The sequence below is a fragment of the Lissotriton helveticus genome, chromosome 12 (genome assembly GCF_964261635.1).
Source record: "Lissotriton helveticus chromosome 12, aLisHel1.1, whole genome shotgun sequence".
NCBI lineage: Eukaryota > Metazoa > Chordata > Amphibia > Caudata > Salamandridae > Lissotriton > Lissotriton helveticus.
Window position 1 is genome coordinate 75,803,093 of NC_136073.1, and position 17,763 is coordinate 75,820,855.

The 17,763-nt window shown below is 47.5% G+C and overlaps 1 protein-coding gene across 2 annotated transcripts in view; it reads right to left on the minus strand.

Moving 5' to 3' along the window:
• Positions 1-17,763, minus strand: part of EFNB3 (ephrin B3) — a 417,083-nt gene that overhangs the window by 28,505 nt on the left and 370,815 nt on the right. For both annotated transcript variants that reach the window (XM_078671092.1, XM_078671091.1), the window contains exon 3: positions 11,839-11,931. In XM_078671092.1, the coding sequence (XP_078527218.1) occupies positions 11,839-11,931 (93 nt within the window). The remainder of the gene's footprint in view (positions 1-11,838; positions 11,932-17,763) is intronic.

Here is a 17,763-nt window from a genome sequence, read left to right on the forward strand (position 1 = left end):
TCCCTAGCTGACTCCCAGCATTGACTAGTAATTCCTAATGTGACCCTACATTGACCAGCCATTCTCTAGCTGACTCCCAGCATTGACTAGTAATTCCTAATGTGACCCTACATTGACCAGCCATTCTCTAGCTGACTCCCAGCATTGACTAGTGATTCCTAATGCGACCCTATATTGACCAGCCATTCCCTGGCTGACTCCCAGCATTGACTAGTCATTCCTAATGTGACTCTCTACACTCACCAGCCATTCCCTAGCTGACTCCCAGCATTGACTAGTAATTCCTAATGTGACCCTACATTGACCAGCCATTCCCTAGCTGACTCCCAGCATTGACTAGTAATTCCTGAAGTGACTCTACATTGACCAGCCATTCCCTAGCTGACTCCCAGCATTGACTAGTAATTCCTAATGTGACCCTACATTGACCAGCCATTCCCTAGCTGACTCCCAGCATTGACTAGTAATTCCTGAAGTGACTCTACATTGACCAGCCATTCCCTAGCTGACTCCCAGCATTGACTAGTAATTCCTAATGTGACCCTACATTGACCAGCCATTCCCTAGCTGACTCCCAGCATTGACTAGTAATTCCTGAAGTGACTCTACATTGACCAGCCATTCCCTAGCTGACTCCCAGCATTGACTAGTAATTCCTAATGTGACCCTACATTCACGAGCCATTCCCTAGCTGACTCCCAGCATTGACTAGTGATTCCTAATGTGACCCTACATTGACCAGCCATTCCCTAGCTGACTCCCAGCATTGACTAGTAATTCCTGAAGTGACTCTACATTGACCAGCCATTCCCTAGCTGACTCCCAGCATTGACTAGTAATTCCTAATGTGACCCTACATTGACCAGCCATTCCCTAGCTGACTCCCAGCATTGACTAGTAATTCCTGAAGTGACTCTACATTGACCAGCCATTCCCTAGCTGACTCCCAGCATTGACTAGTAATTCCTAATGTGACCCTACATTGACCAGCCATTCCCTAGCTGACTCCCAGCATTGACTAGTAATTCCTGAAGTGACTCTACATTGACCAGCCATTCCCTAGCTGACTCCCAGCATTGACTAGTCATTCCTAATGTGACTCTCAACACTCACCAGCCATTCCCTAGCCGACTGCCAGCACTGACTAGTAATTCCTAATGTGACCCTACATTGACCAGCCATTCCCTAGCTGACTCCCAGCATTGACTAGTAATTCCTGAAGTGACTCTACATTGACCAGCCATTCCCTAGCTGACTCCCAGCATTGACTAGTAATTCCTAATGTGACCCTACATTGACCAGCCATTCCCTAGCTGACTCCCAGCATTGACTAGTAATTCCTGAAGTGACTCTACATTGACCAGCCATTCTCTAGCTGACTCCCAGCATTGACTAGTCATTCCTAATGTGACTCTCAACACTCACCAGCCATTCCCTAGCCGACTGCCAGCACTGACTAGTAATTCCTAATGTGACCCTACATTGACCAGCCATTCCCTAGCTGACTCCCAGCATTGACTAGTAATTCCTGAAGTGACTCTACATTGACCAGCCATTCCCTAGCTGACTCCCAGCATTGACTAGTAATTCCTAATGTGACCCTACATTGACCAGCCATTCCCTAGCTGACTCCCAGCATTGACTAGTAATTCCTGAAGTGACTCTACATTGACCAGCCATTCCCTGGCTGACTCCCAGCATTGACTAGTCATTCCTAATGTGACTCTCAACACTCACCAGCCATTCCCTAGCCGACTGCCAGCACTGACTAGTAATTCCTAATGTGACCCTACATTGACCAGCCATTCCCTAGCTGACTCCCAGCATTGACTAGTAATTCCTGAAGTGACTCGACATTGACCAGCCATTCCCTAGCTGACTCCCAGCATTGACTAGTAATTCCTGAAGTGACTCTACATTGACCAGCTATTCCCTAGCTGACTCCCAGCATTGACTAGTAATTCCTAATGTGACCCTACATTGACCAGCCATTCCCTGGCTGACTCCCAGCATTGACTAGTAATTCCTAACGTGACTCTCTACATTCACGAGCCATTCCCTAGCTGACTCCCAGCATTGACTAGTAATTCCTGAAGTGACTCTACATTGACCAGCCATTCCCTAGCTGACTCCCAGCATTGACTAGTAATTCCTAATGTGACCCTACATTGACCAGCCATTCCCTAGCTGACTCCCAGCATTGACTAGTAATTCCTAATGTGACCCTACATTGACCAGCCATTCCCTAGCTGACTCCCAGCATTGACTAGTAATTCCTAATGTGACCCTACATTGACCAGCCATTCTCTAGCTGACTCCCAGCATTGACTAGTAATTCCTAATGTGACCCTACATTGACCAGCCATTCCCTAGCTGACTCCCAGCATTGACTAGTAATTCCTGAAGTGACTCTACATTGACCAGCCATTCCCTAGCTGACTCCCAGCATTGACTAGTAATTCCTAATGTGACCCTACATTGACCAGCTATTCCCTAGCTGACTCCCAGCATTGACTAGTAATTCCTAATGTGACCCTACATTGACCAGCCATTCCCTAGCTGACTCCCAGCATTGACTAGTAATTCCTGAAGTGACTCTACATTGACCAGCCATTCCCTAGCTGACTCCCAGCATTGACTAGTAATTCCTAATGTGACCCTACATTGACCAGCCATTCCCTGGCTGACTCCCAGCATTGACTAGTAATTCCTAACGTGACTCTCTACATTCACGAGCCATTCCCTAGCCGACTCCCAGCACTGACTAGTAATTCCTAATGCGACCCTACATTGACCAGCCATTCTCTAGCTGACTCCCAGCACTGACTAGTAATTCCTAATGCGACCCTACATTGACCAGCCATTCTCTAGCTGACTCCCAGCATTGACTAGTAATTCCTAATGTGACTCTCTACATTCACGAGCCATTCCCTAGCTGACTCCCAGCATTGACTAGTGATTCCTAATGCGACCCTACATTGACCAGCCATTCTCTAGCTGACTCCCAGCATTGACTAGTAATTCCTAATGTGACCCTACATTGACCAGCCATTCCCTGGCTGACTCCCAGCATTGACTAGTCATTCCTAATGTGACTCTCTACATTCACGAGCCATTCCCTAGCTGACTCCCAGCATTGACTAGTGATTCCTAATGCGACCCTACATTGACCAGCCATTCTCTAGCTGACTCCCAGCATTGACTAGTAATTCCTAATGTGACCCTACATTGACCAGCCATTCCCTGGCTGACTCCCAGCACTGACTAGTAATTCCTGAAGTGACTCTACATTGACCAGCCATTCTCTAGCTGACTCCCAGCATTGACTAGTAATTCCTAATGTGACTCTCTACATTCACGAGCCATTCCCTAGCTGACTCCCAGCATTGACTAGTGATTCCTAATGCGACCCTACATTGACCAGCCATTCTCTAGCTGACTCCCAGCATTGACTAGTAATTCCTAATGCGACCCTACATTGACCAGCCATTCTCTAGCTGACTCCCAGCATTGACTAGTAATTCCTAATGTGACTCTCTACATTCACGAGCCATTCCCTAGCTGACTCCCAGCATTGACTAGTGATTCCTAATGCGACCCTACATTGACCAGCCATTCTCTAGCTGACTCCCAGCATTGACTAGTAATTCCTAATGTGACTCTCTACATTCACCAGTCATTCCCTAGCTGACTCCCATCATTCACTTGTCATTCTCTAGGTGGCACCAACATTGAGTGGGCCATGATGAGATCAAGAGCCATTTAACAAAATGAGAGGATCGTCCCAGTTGGATGCGGAAAGTAACATTGGGGTCCATGTACAATGTGTGTTTGCTAAACTCAGGCGAGCTGGGGGAGGAGACCTGCTGTCAACCTCACGTCTACACATCTGACCCTACAGGTGGGCTCATACAGGAAAGGTGAGACCCTGCAGTCCTCCTCTTGCTCCGTCCACGCATAAAAAGAAATGTCATTTCCAGCGAAGAGTGCAGGAGAGCAAGGTGACCAAACACAGAAAGCAGCACAAGGTAGGACCAGCCATGTGTAAACATTTACTCGCCGCACCCCCTTCCATTGGCTTATTATCTGAGCAAACAGGGCGGTGTTCTGCACAAAGGTCCATGCAGCCTGCCTGTGGGGCAATGGGTGACATAAGCCCTCACACGTGAGATTGGCGGAACATGAGACAAAGGGCCCAAAAGATTGACCAATGAGATTCCGCGAAAGGCCCGTGACCTTTGATCAGGCTCACACAAACATCAGGAGATCTCCCTTGAGAGCTGTTTTGGCACTTTGTTGGAAATTTACTTTTGCCATCATCTAAGGATCTTCCTTAGATGCTGCTTAGTGGTCCCATGGTGATGTCTTCTAGAGTGCTTTTTAGCAGTCATCTTGACATCTCGAGTAAAAGGCTAGGTTTACATCAACTCTTCTTAGAGCGCTGTGTTTGAGGCCCGTAGAAGATTTATCAGAGAGTGTAGAGTTATCCGCCAGAAGAATATCTCTTCTTGAGCTCCAGGTTATCGAACAGCCGGAGATTTCTCGTGTGGCGCTGTTTTAGGAGTCATCCCAAAATCTCAGAGAGCACTGGATAAGTCTCGTTTAGACTGCTGGCTAAGAAGCCAGTTGAAGCTCTCTGCTAGATTGCTGGACTAGCTGTCAATCTGAGATCTCACCCAAAGCACCACCACAGCAGTCCGCTGGATATCTCTCTTCGAGTGCCGGGGTAGCAATGACTCGGAGAGTTCCCCTAGATTTTTAGATTAGCTTCCAGCCAGTTCCAGACCTCACCTAAAGCAGTGGGTTAGAAGTCAACTGGAGATGTCTCCCAGGGGTCCGGATTAGCAGTCAAATGGACATCTCTTCTAAAGTGCAGTCACCTGGGATTGCTGGATTAGCTGCCGGACTGAGTTCAATCATAAAGCACTTGGGTAACATTCAGCGTGAGATATCTCCAACTGCGCAGAAGTAGCAGTGACAGAGATTTCACCTAGATTTCCTGCTTAGCTGGCGTGAAGTGATCTATACTAGAGTGATAGGTTAACAGTGAGCTGAAGATACCTCCTAGACCAGCGGATCTTAACTTTTCGACTTCAATGGACCCATACAATATTATCAGTGGAAGCCGGGGGTCCACATGAACAATTTATAGGATTTAAAATTTGAAACAATACACAGCAAATATAGAAACAAGCAAATCATACAAATTCACAAACTATGAAACATTTAATTCACAAACAAAATATGCAAAAATTAATATTATTAAATTTAATGGGGAGTTTGGAGCCTTTCAAAATGTAAGTTTTATTTCCAAAAGGTGAAGCAATATGTTAGGTTCTAGTGTATAATGTGGACTTCTTTGCTCCTAACGGGTGCTCACTCTTTGTTGGACCATAACAACGAATCAGCTGTTTCCAGAGCGTTTTAAAGTGTTCAGATTTCAAGTTTGCTTTTTTTAAATGTATGTGCACTTTATTAAATCTGATACTATTACGTAACTTTCCCAAAAGTTGCAGACCCCTCCTTAGGAGATGCCATGGACCCCTAGAGGTCTGCAGATCACAGGTTAACAACCACTGTCCCAGACTGTTGGATTACCTGCCAGTTGGAGACCTCTTCCACAGTGCTTGGGTAGCAGTCAACTGTTGATCTCTCCTAGCGCCTTGAGTTAGCACTCAGAATTCACTTGGGTGTCCTAATTAGCTGTCTGAATGAGATCTCTACCAGAGAGATGGGTTAGCAGTCACCTGGAGATGTGCCCCAGACTGTTGGATCAGCTTCCAGTTAGAGCCCTCTGCTACAGTGCAGGGTTAGCAGTCAACTGGAGATCCCTCCAAGCGCCTTGAGTAAGCGCTCAGCTTGAGCTCTCTCACCTTGCTAAGAAAACACATGTTGCAGAAAGCTGTACGTTCTGGGACTGCAGATTTGCACGCATTAAGACCACATTTGGGTAAAGTCAAGATTGAGGTGCATTTGGAGAACTGTGTGTAGGTTCCGGTACCTGGGGGCCAGCTGTGAGGCGCATTAGCACAGCTGTCTGAGGATAGCAGTACCAGGGTAGCATGGGGGCTGTGGGTCACTCATGACTGAGGTGCACTGGCAGGGCTGTGGCGGATAGCAGGAGTGGAGAGAGGTGCACCGGCTGAGTTATGTGTGGATAGCGGTATTGGAATAGAGGGGGGCTGTGTGTCAGGACTGAGGTGCACCGGCTGAGCTGTGTGGGCATAGCGGTATTGGAATAGAGGGGGGCTGTGTGTCACGACTGAGGTGCACCGGCTGAGCTGTGTGGGCATAGCGGTATTGGAATAGAGGGGGGCTGTGTGTCACGACTGAGGTGCACCGGCTGAGCTGTGTGTGCATAGCGGTATTGGAATAGAGGGGGGCTGTGTGTCAGGACAGAGGTGCACCGGCTGAGCTGTGTGGGCATAGCGGTATTGGAATAGAGGGGGGCTGTGTGTCACGACTGAGGTGCACCGGCTGAGCTGTGTGTGCATAGCGGTATTGGAATAGAGGGGGGCTGTGTGTCAGGACAGAGGTGCACCGGCTGAGCTGTGTGGGGATAGCGGTATTGGAATAGAGGGGGGCTGTGTATCACAGCTGAGGTGCACCGGCTGAGCTGTGTGTGCATAGTGGTATTGGAATAGAGGGGGGCTGTGTGTCACGACTGAGGTGAACCGGCTGAGCAGTGTGGGCATAGCGGTATTGGAATAGAGGGAGGGCTGTGTGTCACGACTGAAGTGCACCGGCTGAGCTGTGTGTGCATAGCGGTATTGGAATAGAGGGGGGCTGTGTGTCACGACTGAGGTGCCACGGCTGAGCTGTGTGGGCATAGTGGTGTTGGAATAGAGGGAGGGCTGTGTGTCACGACTGAGGTGCCACGGCTGAGCTGTGTGGGCATAGCGGTATTGGAATAGATGGGGGGGGGGCTGTGTGTCAAGACTGAGACGACTGAGGTGCACTGGCTGAGCTGTGTGGGGATAGCGGTATTGGAATAGAGGGGGGCTGTGTGTCAGGACTGAGGTGCACCGGCTGAGCTGTGTGGGCATAGCGGTATTGGAATACAGGGGGGGCTGTGTGTCAGGACTGAAGTGCACCGGCTGAGCTGTGTGTGCATAGCGGTATTGGAATAGAGGGGGGCTGTGTGTCACGACTGAGACGACTGAGGTGCACAGGCTGAGCTGTGTGGGGATAGCGGTATTGGAATAGAGGGGGGCTGTGTGTCACGACTGAGGTGCACCGACTGAGCTGTGTGTGCATAGCGGTATTGGAATAGAGGGGGGCTGTGCGTCACGACTGAGACGACTGAGGTGCACCGGCTGAGCTGTGTGGGGATAGCGGTATTGGAATAGAGGTGGGGCTGTGTGTCACGACTGAGGTGCACCGGCTGAGCTGTGTGTGCATAGCGGTATTGGAATAGAGGGGGGCTGTGTGTCACGACTGAGGTGCCACGGCTGAGCTGTGTGGGCATAGCGGTATTGGAATAGATGGGGGGGGGCTGTGTGTCAAGACTGAGACGACTGAGGTGCACTGGCTGACCTGTGTGGGGATAGCGGTATTGGAATAGAGGGGGGCTGTGTGTCACGACTGAGGTGCACCCGTGTAAGCTGTGTGGTCATAGCGGTATTGGAATAGAGGGGGGGCTGTGTGTCACGACTGAGGTGCACCCGTGTAAGCTGTGTGGTCATAGCGGTATTGGAATAGAGGGGGGCTGTGTGTCACGACTGAGGTGCACCGGCTGAGCTGTGTGGGCATAGCGGTTTTGGAATAGAGGGGGGGCTGTGTGTCACGACTGAGGTGCACCGGCTGAGCTGTGTGTGCATAGCGGTATTGGAATAGAGGGGGGCTGTGTGTCACGACTGAGACGACTGAGGTGCACAGGCTGAGCTGTGTGGGGATAGCGGTATTGGAATAGAGGGGAGCTGTGTGTCAGGACTGAGGTGCACCGGCTGAGCTGTGTGGGCATAGCGGTATTGGAATAGAGGGGGGCTGTGTGTCAGGACTGAGGTGCACCTGCTGAGCTGTGTGGGCATAGCGGTATTGGAATAGAGGGGGGCTGTGTGTCACGACTGAGGTGCACCCGGGTAAGCTGTGTGGTCATAGCGGTATTGGAATAGAGGGGGGCTGTGTGTCACGACTGAGGTGCACCGGCTGAGCTGTGTGGGCATAGCGGTATTGGAATAGAGGGGGGGCTGTGTGTCACGACTGAGGTGCACCGGCTGAGCTGTGTGTGCATAGCGGTATTGGAATAGAGGGGGGCTGTGTGTCACGGCTGAGGTGCACCGGCTGAGCTGTGTGGGCATAGCGGTATTGGAATAGAGGGGGGGCTGTGTGTCACAACTGAGGTGCACCGGCTGAGCTGTGTGGGCATAGCGGTATTGGAATAGAGGGGGGCTGTGTGTCACGACTGAAGTGCACCGGCTGAGCTGTGTGTGCATAGCGGTATTGGAATAGAGGGGGGCTGTGTGTCACGACTGAGGTGCACCGGCTGAGCTGTGTGGGCATAGCGGTATTGGAATAGAGGGGGGCTGTGTGTCACGACTGAGGTGCACCGGCTGAGCTGTGTGGGCATAGCGGTATTGGAATAGAGGGGGGCTGTGCGTCACAACTGAGGTGCACCGGCTGAGCTGTTTGTGCAAAGCGGTATTGGAATAAAGGGGGGCTGTGTGTCAGGACTGAGGTGCACCGGCTGAGCTGTGTGTGCATAGCGGTATTGGAATAGAGGGGGGCTGTGTGTCAGGACTGAGGTGCACCGGCTGAGCTGTGTGTGCATAGCGGTATTGGAATAGAGGGGGGCTGTGTGTCAGGACTGAGGTGCACTGGCCGAGCTGTGCGCACTGTGTACGCCACTGCACATTGTCACACTCACTGCTCTCCAAGAACACGACGATGACATCATTGGAGGGGACGAAAACGACTGAAATCCTGAAATATGACTGGAAAGAACAAAGGAAATTGAAGTGTTCAGTCTCCGAAGCCCTGGGCTCAGCCGAGACATGGCAGCCGCGCTCCCCCCGCCGCCCCCCGCCTCGAACCAATTAGGATGTCTAATAGAAGCCGTGGCGTGTGTCGAACCAGTTCAGGAAATGTTTATTAAGACACTTTCATCGCATTATTGGTGGCGTCGCTCACGTCTCGCTCGGCGGCGGGCGCGCGCCTCCCCTCCCGCCGGATCCCTCTGCACCTGCGGGCGGCGGCCATCTTGGCACAGAACCCTCACCCTATGCCAAGGACTGAGCATCCTGCAAACAAACAGAGAGAGAAAGGGTATTCTACATATGTGTAGAGAGGGAACTCCTGGTCCCTTAGTTAATACTTTAAACAACAGAATGGAGGAGTGCCCCCTTGGGTTCTTCTGCAAAGAAATCTTCTGCAGTAGGAAATGGTGAGTCCAAAAATTTAAAGGGTAAGGATAACCCTTTTAGAAGATCCCTCACTCTAAAAAGAATCTAAAAGAATGTAGAAAACTTTTATTGTTTCAGTTAGTTAAAACCACAACAATACATTTAAAAAGAGTCGACTAATGTGTTTAACATTTCTTAATATATAAGTGCGATCTCTGTTGGTATGTTCTAGAGCATTCCAGTCTAATACCAAATTTGTTATTTAAATAGAATAAAACGTAATTAAAATACAATCTGTCTGAGATCCCTCACTCACCAACCTAGTTGGTGACATGCTTCATCATCGGGGTCCCACCCCAAAGGCCGAGTGCCAACAGGGTGTGCTTCGACACCTGACGACAGTGGAGCGGTATTTTTTTTCTTTATTATATGTGCAGTGCTAAAAATACAGTGAGTGATATTAAAAAGGGGTCAACGCTACTCACTCATGGACTTTATTCCTGAGTGGTTGAACTCCCTATAAAAACAAGTGATACACCAACTCTAATTAAGTAGACTTTGGTGCTTGAAGAAGTATAGTGTATTAAAATAGAGACGTGTGTTATGTGTTTAAAATACAGGTCTACATGTTTCAACCATCTTGCAATAGTCGGTTTTCGTCAGGACCAAAAATTGACCTTGGTGGTGCACACACGCTAAGGCGTGCCCTGCCCTCGATCAGTGAATAGTCAGGAACCACAAACTTGTGGACCAAATTAAAATTGTAGAGTAATCTTCTCCCGTGTCTGGGAAGAAAAACCTGTAGAGAAAAGGGTTGAGCATCTCCAGGAGGGGAATCCAAGTGGTTTGCACCAAAGTGAGTGATTTGAAAAAAAATAGTTATAGTTCCCAGGTAGGGTTCCCACCGTTCCAGGAAAAGCATAACAGGCATTTATTGTTCTCTTAAGACTTTGCAAAGGCCTGGACATGGTACTTACTTGGACTTTAAACAAAGTCGTCTGAATTCATTTGTAGCGTTACTTTTCTGTCTTTGTTTACTACAATTATTAGTCGGGGAACATTATAGCAGCTCTAGGACACCTTAAAAAGTGTTTTGTATTTATATTTGAAGTGTGTATGGATGAATGCTAAAAATGCTGGCTTTTGGTGATTTTGCATATTTTTTTGTACTGGTCGGGACATTAAAATACCGGTAGTGCCAGTAGGAAACTGGCCAGGTGGCAACCCTACTCCAGGCTGAGATCCGACTCCAGTCATGGGCCCTATAGATGGGCCAAAAGTGAATGTGTAAGCAACACTCGCACCCAAATGTTGTGACTTGACTTGCTGGTGTCTGAATGGCCAGTTTACTTGGAAAGACCACTCTATGTCCTCTCCGCCAGCCCCAAACCGTCATTCTTGGTGTACAGAAACCTCAGCATAGTCTAAGTGAACAGCTTGGTTTGCCAAGAATAATGCTAAAGGTCAGAGTTCAGCATTAGCTGGAAAAGCATATGCAGGACTTAGCCACGGCTAATACTCCATCATACCTGGCCACAAGGGTCCATTCTTCTGAGGTGTACTACAGTGTTTACTATCAACCCAAGGCCCATGCGTGCAAGAAGGTGAAATAAGTAACCTTCAAAACTACAGTGCCATAACGGAAGAATTTGCATGAAAACATAAAAGACAACACAAATAATAAATAATTCAACCCCCAAAAGTAAAAAATAAAATGCTGAAGGTTACTCAAAATCTTTTTGGTTAATTATTATTATTTTTTTAACTGTCAGCGCAGGACGGAATATACCAGCAATATAGCTACATTTATACCACAATGATGTGTTGTAACTACTACGGGACTCATGAAGAAAATGACAAATGCACCTCTGCAAATACATATCTTTTACTTTAAAACTCTCGAAACAGGCAACGGAAAGATCTACCACTAGGCGACATGTTGAAGAGCCCTTGCACTGTGAGCATTCTGTGACGTCACTTGGGCTGCAGATGTGAGGCCCACAATGGTTGTCCAATGGGCACAAATGGTGTCCAGAGTTACTCGGTGGCAACCTTGCTTCAGCACATCGGCACCTTTGAAGAAATCTCTGTGGAACGTTTGACTCCGCCACCCTTCAAAGCCTTCAACTAGCGAAGGTGCATTTCAATAGAAAGTTCAGGCTGGACCAGCATTTTCACAATGAGAAACCAGTATTGCAAATTTGAACAGTGGCGGGCAATCACAGAATACCCACAATGCACTGCAAGTGCTTCTCAAAATGGCACCAAACAGGGACTCTCCTTACTTCCTGTTTGGTTAACGGTAGAACAGGTGCATGGCATTTTTGGCTTCAAGAGATTGTTCAGACATCTGAGGGAAGCTCATTCAGATAAAGGAAGTTGCCAAAGACCACAAGTGTTGCTCGGGGCTCCTTGAGCTAATAAATAAGGCAGAGTTCCTCTAGCTTTCAGATTCCTTGGACTTTTTTCACATTATAGAAGAAGAAAGGTAACTTACGTTGTCCCACTTTCAGCGTCACTTTCATCCCCTTGGAGAGGCAGGCTCCACCCTTTATGTTCTCCAGCCCTTCCTTCGTGCCGTCCGAGGTTGCTGCAGGGAGACAAGAACAGAGGAAAGCCATTAATGGGAGGACTCGTGCCTGCCACACAGACCGCAAGGTGCATGGGAGAACCTGATGGCGAAACGTTAACCCTTTCCCCAAGTAAACATCCTTATTCACAAAGCGAGGGTGGCCTAAAAAACATAATAGAGTGGAATAACAATGGTAGAAAGGACTTGTCGCCCTCCTGCAACACACACTCCTACAGTGGTAGCAATTATCACAAAATCTCTCCTAAAAAAAGATTGGGTGAGTGGATGTATGTAAGTGAGTGAGTGGATGTGTGTGTGAGTGTGTGAGTGAGTGAGTGTGAGCTTCTGGCTGTCTGTCTGTCTCCTACACCGCATATAGGGTGACCAGACGTCTTGGTTTCACCAGGACAACAGTGGTGTGGAAACAATTTTCAGAGTGTGAATGCTGCCATCAATGTTTCATCACTGAACTCATAGGGATTGTGAACAATCAAGTGTCAAACTAAGAACAAGTGTAGCAAAGGATCTAGACTGTTACATATATCGCTGAAGCGTGGTGTGGTAACGCACTCATTTACGGACAACACATTTTCCATTGAAGTGGCCACTACATTTGCAGACATATTGTTTTCCTTATTAAACTATGTAGCACAAAAAACAAATAGTTATAATTTGAGAATCACCAAATGAAGTGCATTGATTTCTTTTGATCCTGTTAAGATCTTGGTTTCCATTATTCTTCAGAATTACAAACAATGTGCTTCATTTGTACTTTCCTAACTGCTGATATATCTTCAATAAGTTGTAGTTATTTACAGGTATTTAAATGTTATTGTGTTAGAAAAAAATGTATTTGACATCCTACAGCCTTTCCTTTCACACTTCCTGTCACACAGTTCACTTTACACAATTCTCTAACTTGGAAGTCATAGAAAGAAAAGTGAAACCACACACCAAATGTGACAAGATAAAAACAAAATTTAAAGACCTCTTTATTCCTCGTTCACCTTCTGAACTCCATCATGGTTATTTTTGGGGTGCTGCAGCACCCCCTGCATCCCTACTTTCAATGCCTATGCCAGACAATCCCAGTTTTTCAAGGACTGTCCCAGCACTTCCCACTAATTTAAAAACATGTCTCGGTTTTTGGGAGAGGGCCAGATGAACATGTAGATACAGTGACATGTTCTGCAGGCTGGCTTTGCCACCAGCCCTCCCATGACACCGCGGACAGACGTTCCATTCTTTAGAGTCGCCTGCATTGCCGCCCGCCTCATTCACACAGTACAGTATGTTTTCACATGCAGAGATCAGTGTCAGAGGAGTGTCAGACGAGTCCATCATTCAGTGTCTGGGATCCCAGCCCGCCCCAGGGACTCCTCGCAGCACGCGGGAGGGAGGGCTTTCTTCTGACAGGTGTCACCGAACAGAGGTGTTCACAATTCTTCATATGCAAATTGGGAAAAAAGCCCCAAATATGTTCTTTTTGATTCACACTGAGGTTTCCAAATAATGCCCGTCATGGCTCTATGTATGGACATTGCGTCGCAACCTTTTGCTACCCCATCCTTTTGTTTTGCAGTTTTATAAGACACTAACTCGTCCCGAAGGTATTGGACGCTTGAGATGAGCATCAGTTGCCTTACACAAGGGCACATTCATTTGATTTTTTTTGGCACAGGAAGATTATGTGATTTGCGTGTAATCACAGGATGTTGAGCGTGAAGAAATTAGGTGATTTGCCCAGAATCATAGGATGTTGAGCATGGTGAAATTAGGTTGTTTGCCCAGAATCATAGGATGTTGAGCATGGAGAAATTAAGTGATTTGCCCAGAATCATAGGATGAGCGTGGAGAAATTAGGTGATTTGCCTAGAATCATAGGATGTTGAGCGTGAAGAAATTAGGTTATTTGCCCAGAATCATAGGATGTTGAGCATGGTGAAATTAGGTTATTTGCCCAGAGTCATAGGATGTTGAGCATGGAGAAATTAAGTGATTTGCCCAGAATCATAGGATGAGCGTGGAGAAATTAGGTGATTTGCCCAGAATCATAGGATGTTGAGCGTGAAGAAATTAGGTGATTTGCCAAGAATCATAGGATGTTGAGCCGACACTGATACTTGAACCTGGTTCTCCAGTTCCAAAGTCAGCAGCTCTGGCCGAGAGTGCCACATTTTCTACCCTTCATATAAACAAACTGAAGCTTATCTAGTCTTTTCTTCTTTCATTTGCCTCTGGTACGTGTAGCCTCGATATATCATCATAAATACAGGAACATACGTCCTAGAGGGTCTTGAGCCCAAATATCCACGGACTCGATAATTCTCGTTTCAGTGCCTACTCGAATCACGGGTTCACACTCTGCAGCTCTGGGCATTAGCTGCTTAATCTCCACTACGGCCCCCCACGGCGGGATGCCTGGCTTTCACCATGGGGATGCCCAGTATGGGTATCTCGCAGGGAAAAAGCCAGGACGGGTTCCCAAGGCAAGCGCCGAGATGCCTACGGGTAATCGAACGCTATATAAGAACGCATAATAATAATAATAATAATAGAATGCAGAGAAAACCGGGATGAATTAACTGCACACATGTGCCAGGTATACAACTTGAGGTATCCACTCTCCATTTTTTTTTTTTACATGGAACTAAGTAATGCTGGTATTTTTAGTTTTTCTTAGACATATTTGATTTTAATAGAATAGGATTGTGGAATATAGCAAGTAGTCCTTCAACACCCGTGGTCAGTGCCACCACTTAGTCCTACTTCTATGACTGTTGAGGTTTTTATTTTTGAAAACCTAGTCACCCTAATAACATACCAATAAGATCTTCAGAGTAAACAGTGTTAATAATTCTCACCCCTCAGTACTAGGTCTCAGTCAAACCCTACCCAAAATCTGAGCCTGTGGCCTTCAGGTTTGCAGACCACCCCAGTTGCATGTGCTTTAACCTTCCAGCCTACATCCTTTCCCTTCGAGATGCAAAGAGCTTTGAAACAGCTGTTTCATACCGTTGGCTGTTTGTAGTGCCGCACAGCCAGTGAATGCCGTCAAAGCACATTCAATAAGAACAGTTGAGGAAAAACAGAAACACATGAATTAAATGGCAGACTCGGAAGTGAAAATTGGACTAGAATGACCCTAAAAATGAGTAGTGACCCTTAAAAATTGCTTAGTAGAGAAGAGGACTGTGATGCGCATGCGCTCGTACCCCGGGGGTACAACTGTGCCCGCGCCATGGAGAGAGAGAAGATCGCGTGCAGCTCGCCAGGCGGGCAACGGCCCTCACTACTGATTGCCTCCGACGGCCATCACGGGCCTGTGCCTCATTAGATCAGGCGCACTCGCCATGCCCAGCCTCAAAGTGGGTCAAGCGCTTGCATGCTTCTCTTTCCTTGCGGCATCCCCACCCCCAGCTCTCGCCAGCTTCCTGCTTTGCACCATGAGATTATTACTCCACAGCTTTCCCAAAAGAGAACATGGCTGCTGCAGTCCAGGGCGCCCCGTCAAACACATGGGGATCTAACAGTCCTATACAAAAAAAAGAAGAAATTAGTAATTCGCCCTCCGCCACCCCCGCCCCATCTTCAACTTGAGGCTGACCGATCGGTTCAAGGTCGCAGAATTGGTCAGTTCTCTCCTGCCTACTCTGTTGAGAGGTAGTTGGTTTTGTTGATATGTAGATGAGATATTTGAAAATGGAGGGAAGACAGGAGGGGGCCTTACACAGGTGTCCAAAGAGATGCCTGATGTTAATGATAATCCGTCACTGGTGGAAGAACATGGCAAACTAGAATAAAAGATCCAGTGTCAGTTACTTTCATGGACTTTGCACCAGCATGTGCTACACCACTACTTCGTAATTGATAAATAGACAGACAGACAAACAAGTAGATATGCAGATGTGCAGACACACATGGAAAATTGAAATCCCTCCGCCCAAATCCCCTGCTATTTTTTGACCATGTCCCCTGCTATTTTTTGGTTTCAAGCTGACCAAACGGATCTGGGCTACAAATCACCCTTTTCCATCTAGTTGGGGAGACTGGAATTGTTTACATGCCAACATTCTGAAACAGGAAAGAGGGTGGTAGTGATAGAAAAACATGGGGAATTTATTTTCCCCATTGACTAACATTAAAACAGAGGCAATTTTGTGTGTTAGAGTCACAAGAAAGCAATTTTTGACTTTAAAATCGTGATTCTCCCTCCTTAATCGGGTGTGTTGGCGTGTACGGAATTGTTTTGGGGCAGCCTGGAGCATTTGAAAAGAGAGTAAATGGATGGGGCTTGCTATGGCTGTTGAAGGTGTCTAGCGAGATGCCCGATGGCATTATCTAGCTGTCACAGACTGAAAAACACAGAGACACAAGGAGAAATCTAGGTTAGTGCATCAGTGGACCCTGCTCCCAGCAGGGTCTACACAACTGCTTCCTAATTGAGATATATAGATTAAAAAAAAATAATAATAACTATTTTCCCCCTCGCTACATTTAGTTCAACGCTGACCAAACAGATCTGGGTCACACTCTTCTATCTCGTCAGGGAGGCTGGAATTATTGCTAGGCGGTCGAGACATTTAAAAAGCGAGGGAAGTGGAGGGGGCCTTGCGACGTCTGGGAAAGGTGTCTAGAGAGATGCCCGACAGCACTGACTGGCTGTCACAAGCTGGAAAAACAGAGCGGGAGAAGAGAAAAGCCAACAGGAAATTAAAAGGACACCTACAAAAAAAGAATAATAACCAGGGGAGGCAAGGACAAAGTTTGAGGTCTTCAAAGCATTATATTTAAATACACGCAAGTGCGTGCTTATATTCCCACCTCAATCTATAGACCCGGCTCTGGCTCAGCTCCATGAGCCATATGCGCTTAGACGGCTAAAGAGAACATCTTTAGCACATTAAGAACATTTTATTTGCTGGGATTGGGGTTTTGTTGAGGTTGTGGAGGCGGTAAGTGCAAGAAGCTACCGTGGTTGGTGGACCCTGCATTTTGAGGATGCAGTAGGATTTAGGCAAGTGTGTGACACATATTTGTGTCTCTGTCCCAGCCCTGATGACTTGCAGAAAATTACTTGCATAGTTTTGTCTTCTTTGTAGACCTCTAATTGTGTACTTTGTTCAGTGGTGTAGCTAGACCTACTGCAACCCAGGGCAGACCCTAAGCTTGCTGCCCGGTGCAGGGGAGGGTGGGGGTTAGGGGGTGGTGGCCGGCAGACGACACTTCCAGGGGTAGAGGGGCCGACAGACGACTTTTAATCGGGGACGGGGGGGGGGATTGTGGTAGTCGTCAGACGCAACTCGCTCACCTACTCTGCCGCTCCCAAAAACAGTGCCGCCTAGGGCGGGCCGCCCGTTCCCCTTCCCCCTGCCACCCCTTAGCTAGAACACTGAGTTTGTTCCCATTCTGGGAGTAAAATATGGAGGATGTGCCAGTTGGGGGCGGTCACGATGGGGGCACGTATCTTGCTTTGAAGGCCACTCTTCGAGTGTAGTAGCCAGTTCTGGGGTCACAGGTGGCGTGTAAAACCCAGTTCTGCAGGGCACATCCCCACTGTGGTAGCCACTTTTTCAGGTCACACCGCTGAGTGTAGTAGCCAATGACAATCTTTAATGTATCAATTAGTTAAAATTGGGATATATGCATAAAAAATAATACAATCACGAACAAACAATCTCATTGTACAGGATGTCAATTACTTAATAAAACATGTGATGGAAATCCCAGTGTCACATGGTGAGATCAAGTTTTGTTTAAAAGCAAGGAAAGGCATGAAAGAAAGAAACATATAATACTGAGAGTGGCTGTGACATTGATCAAGATGAGCCAGCGGCTTGCGCTCGCCGA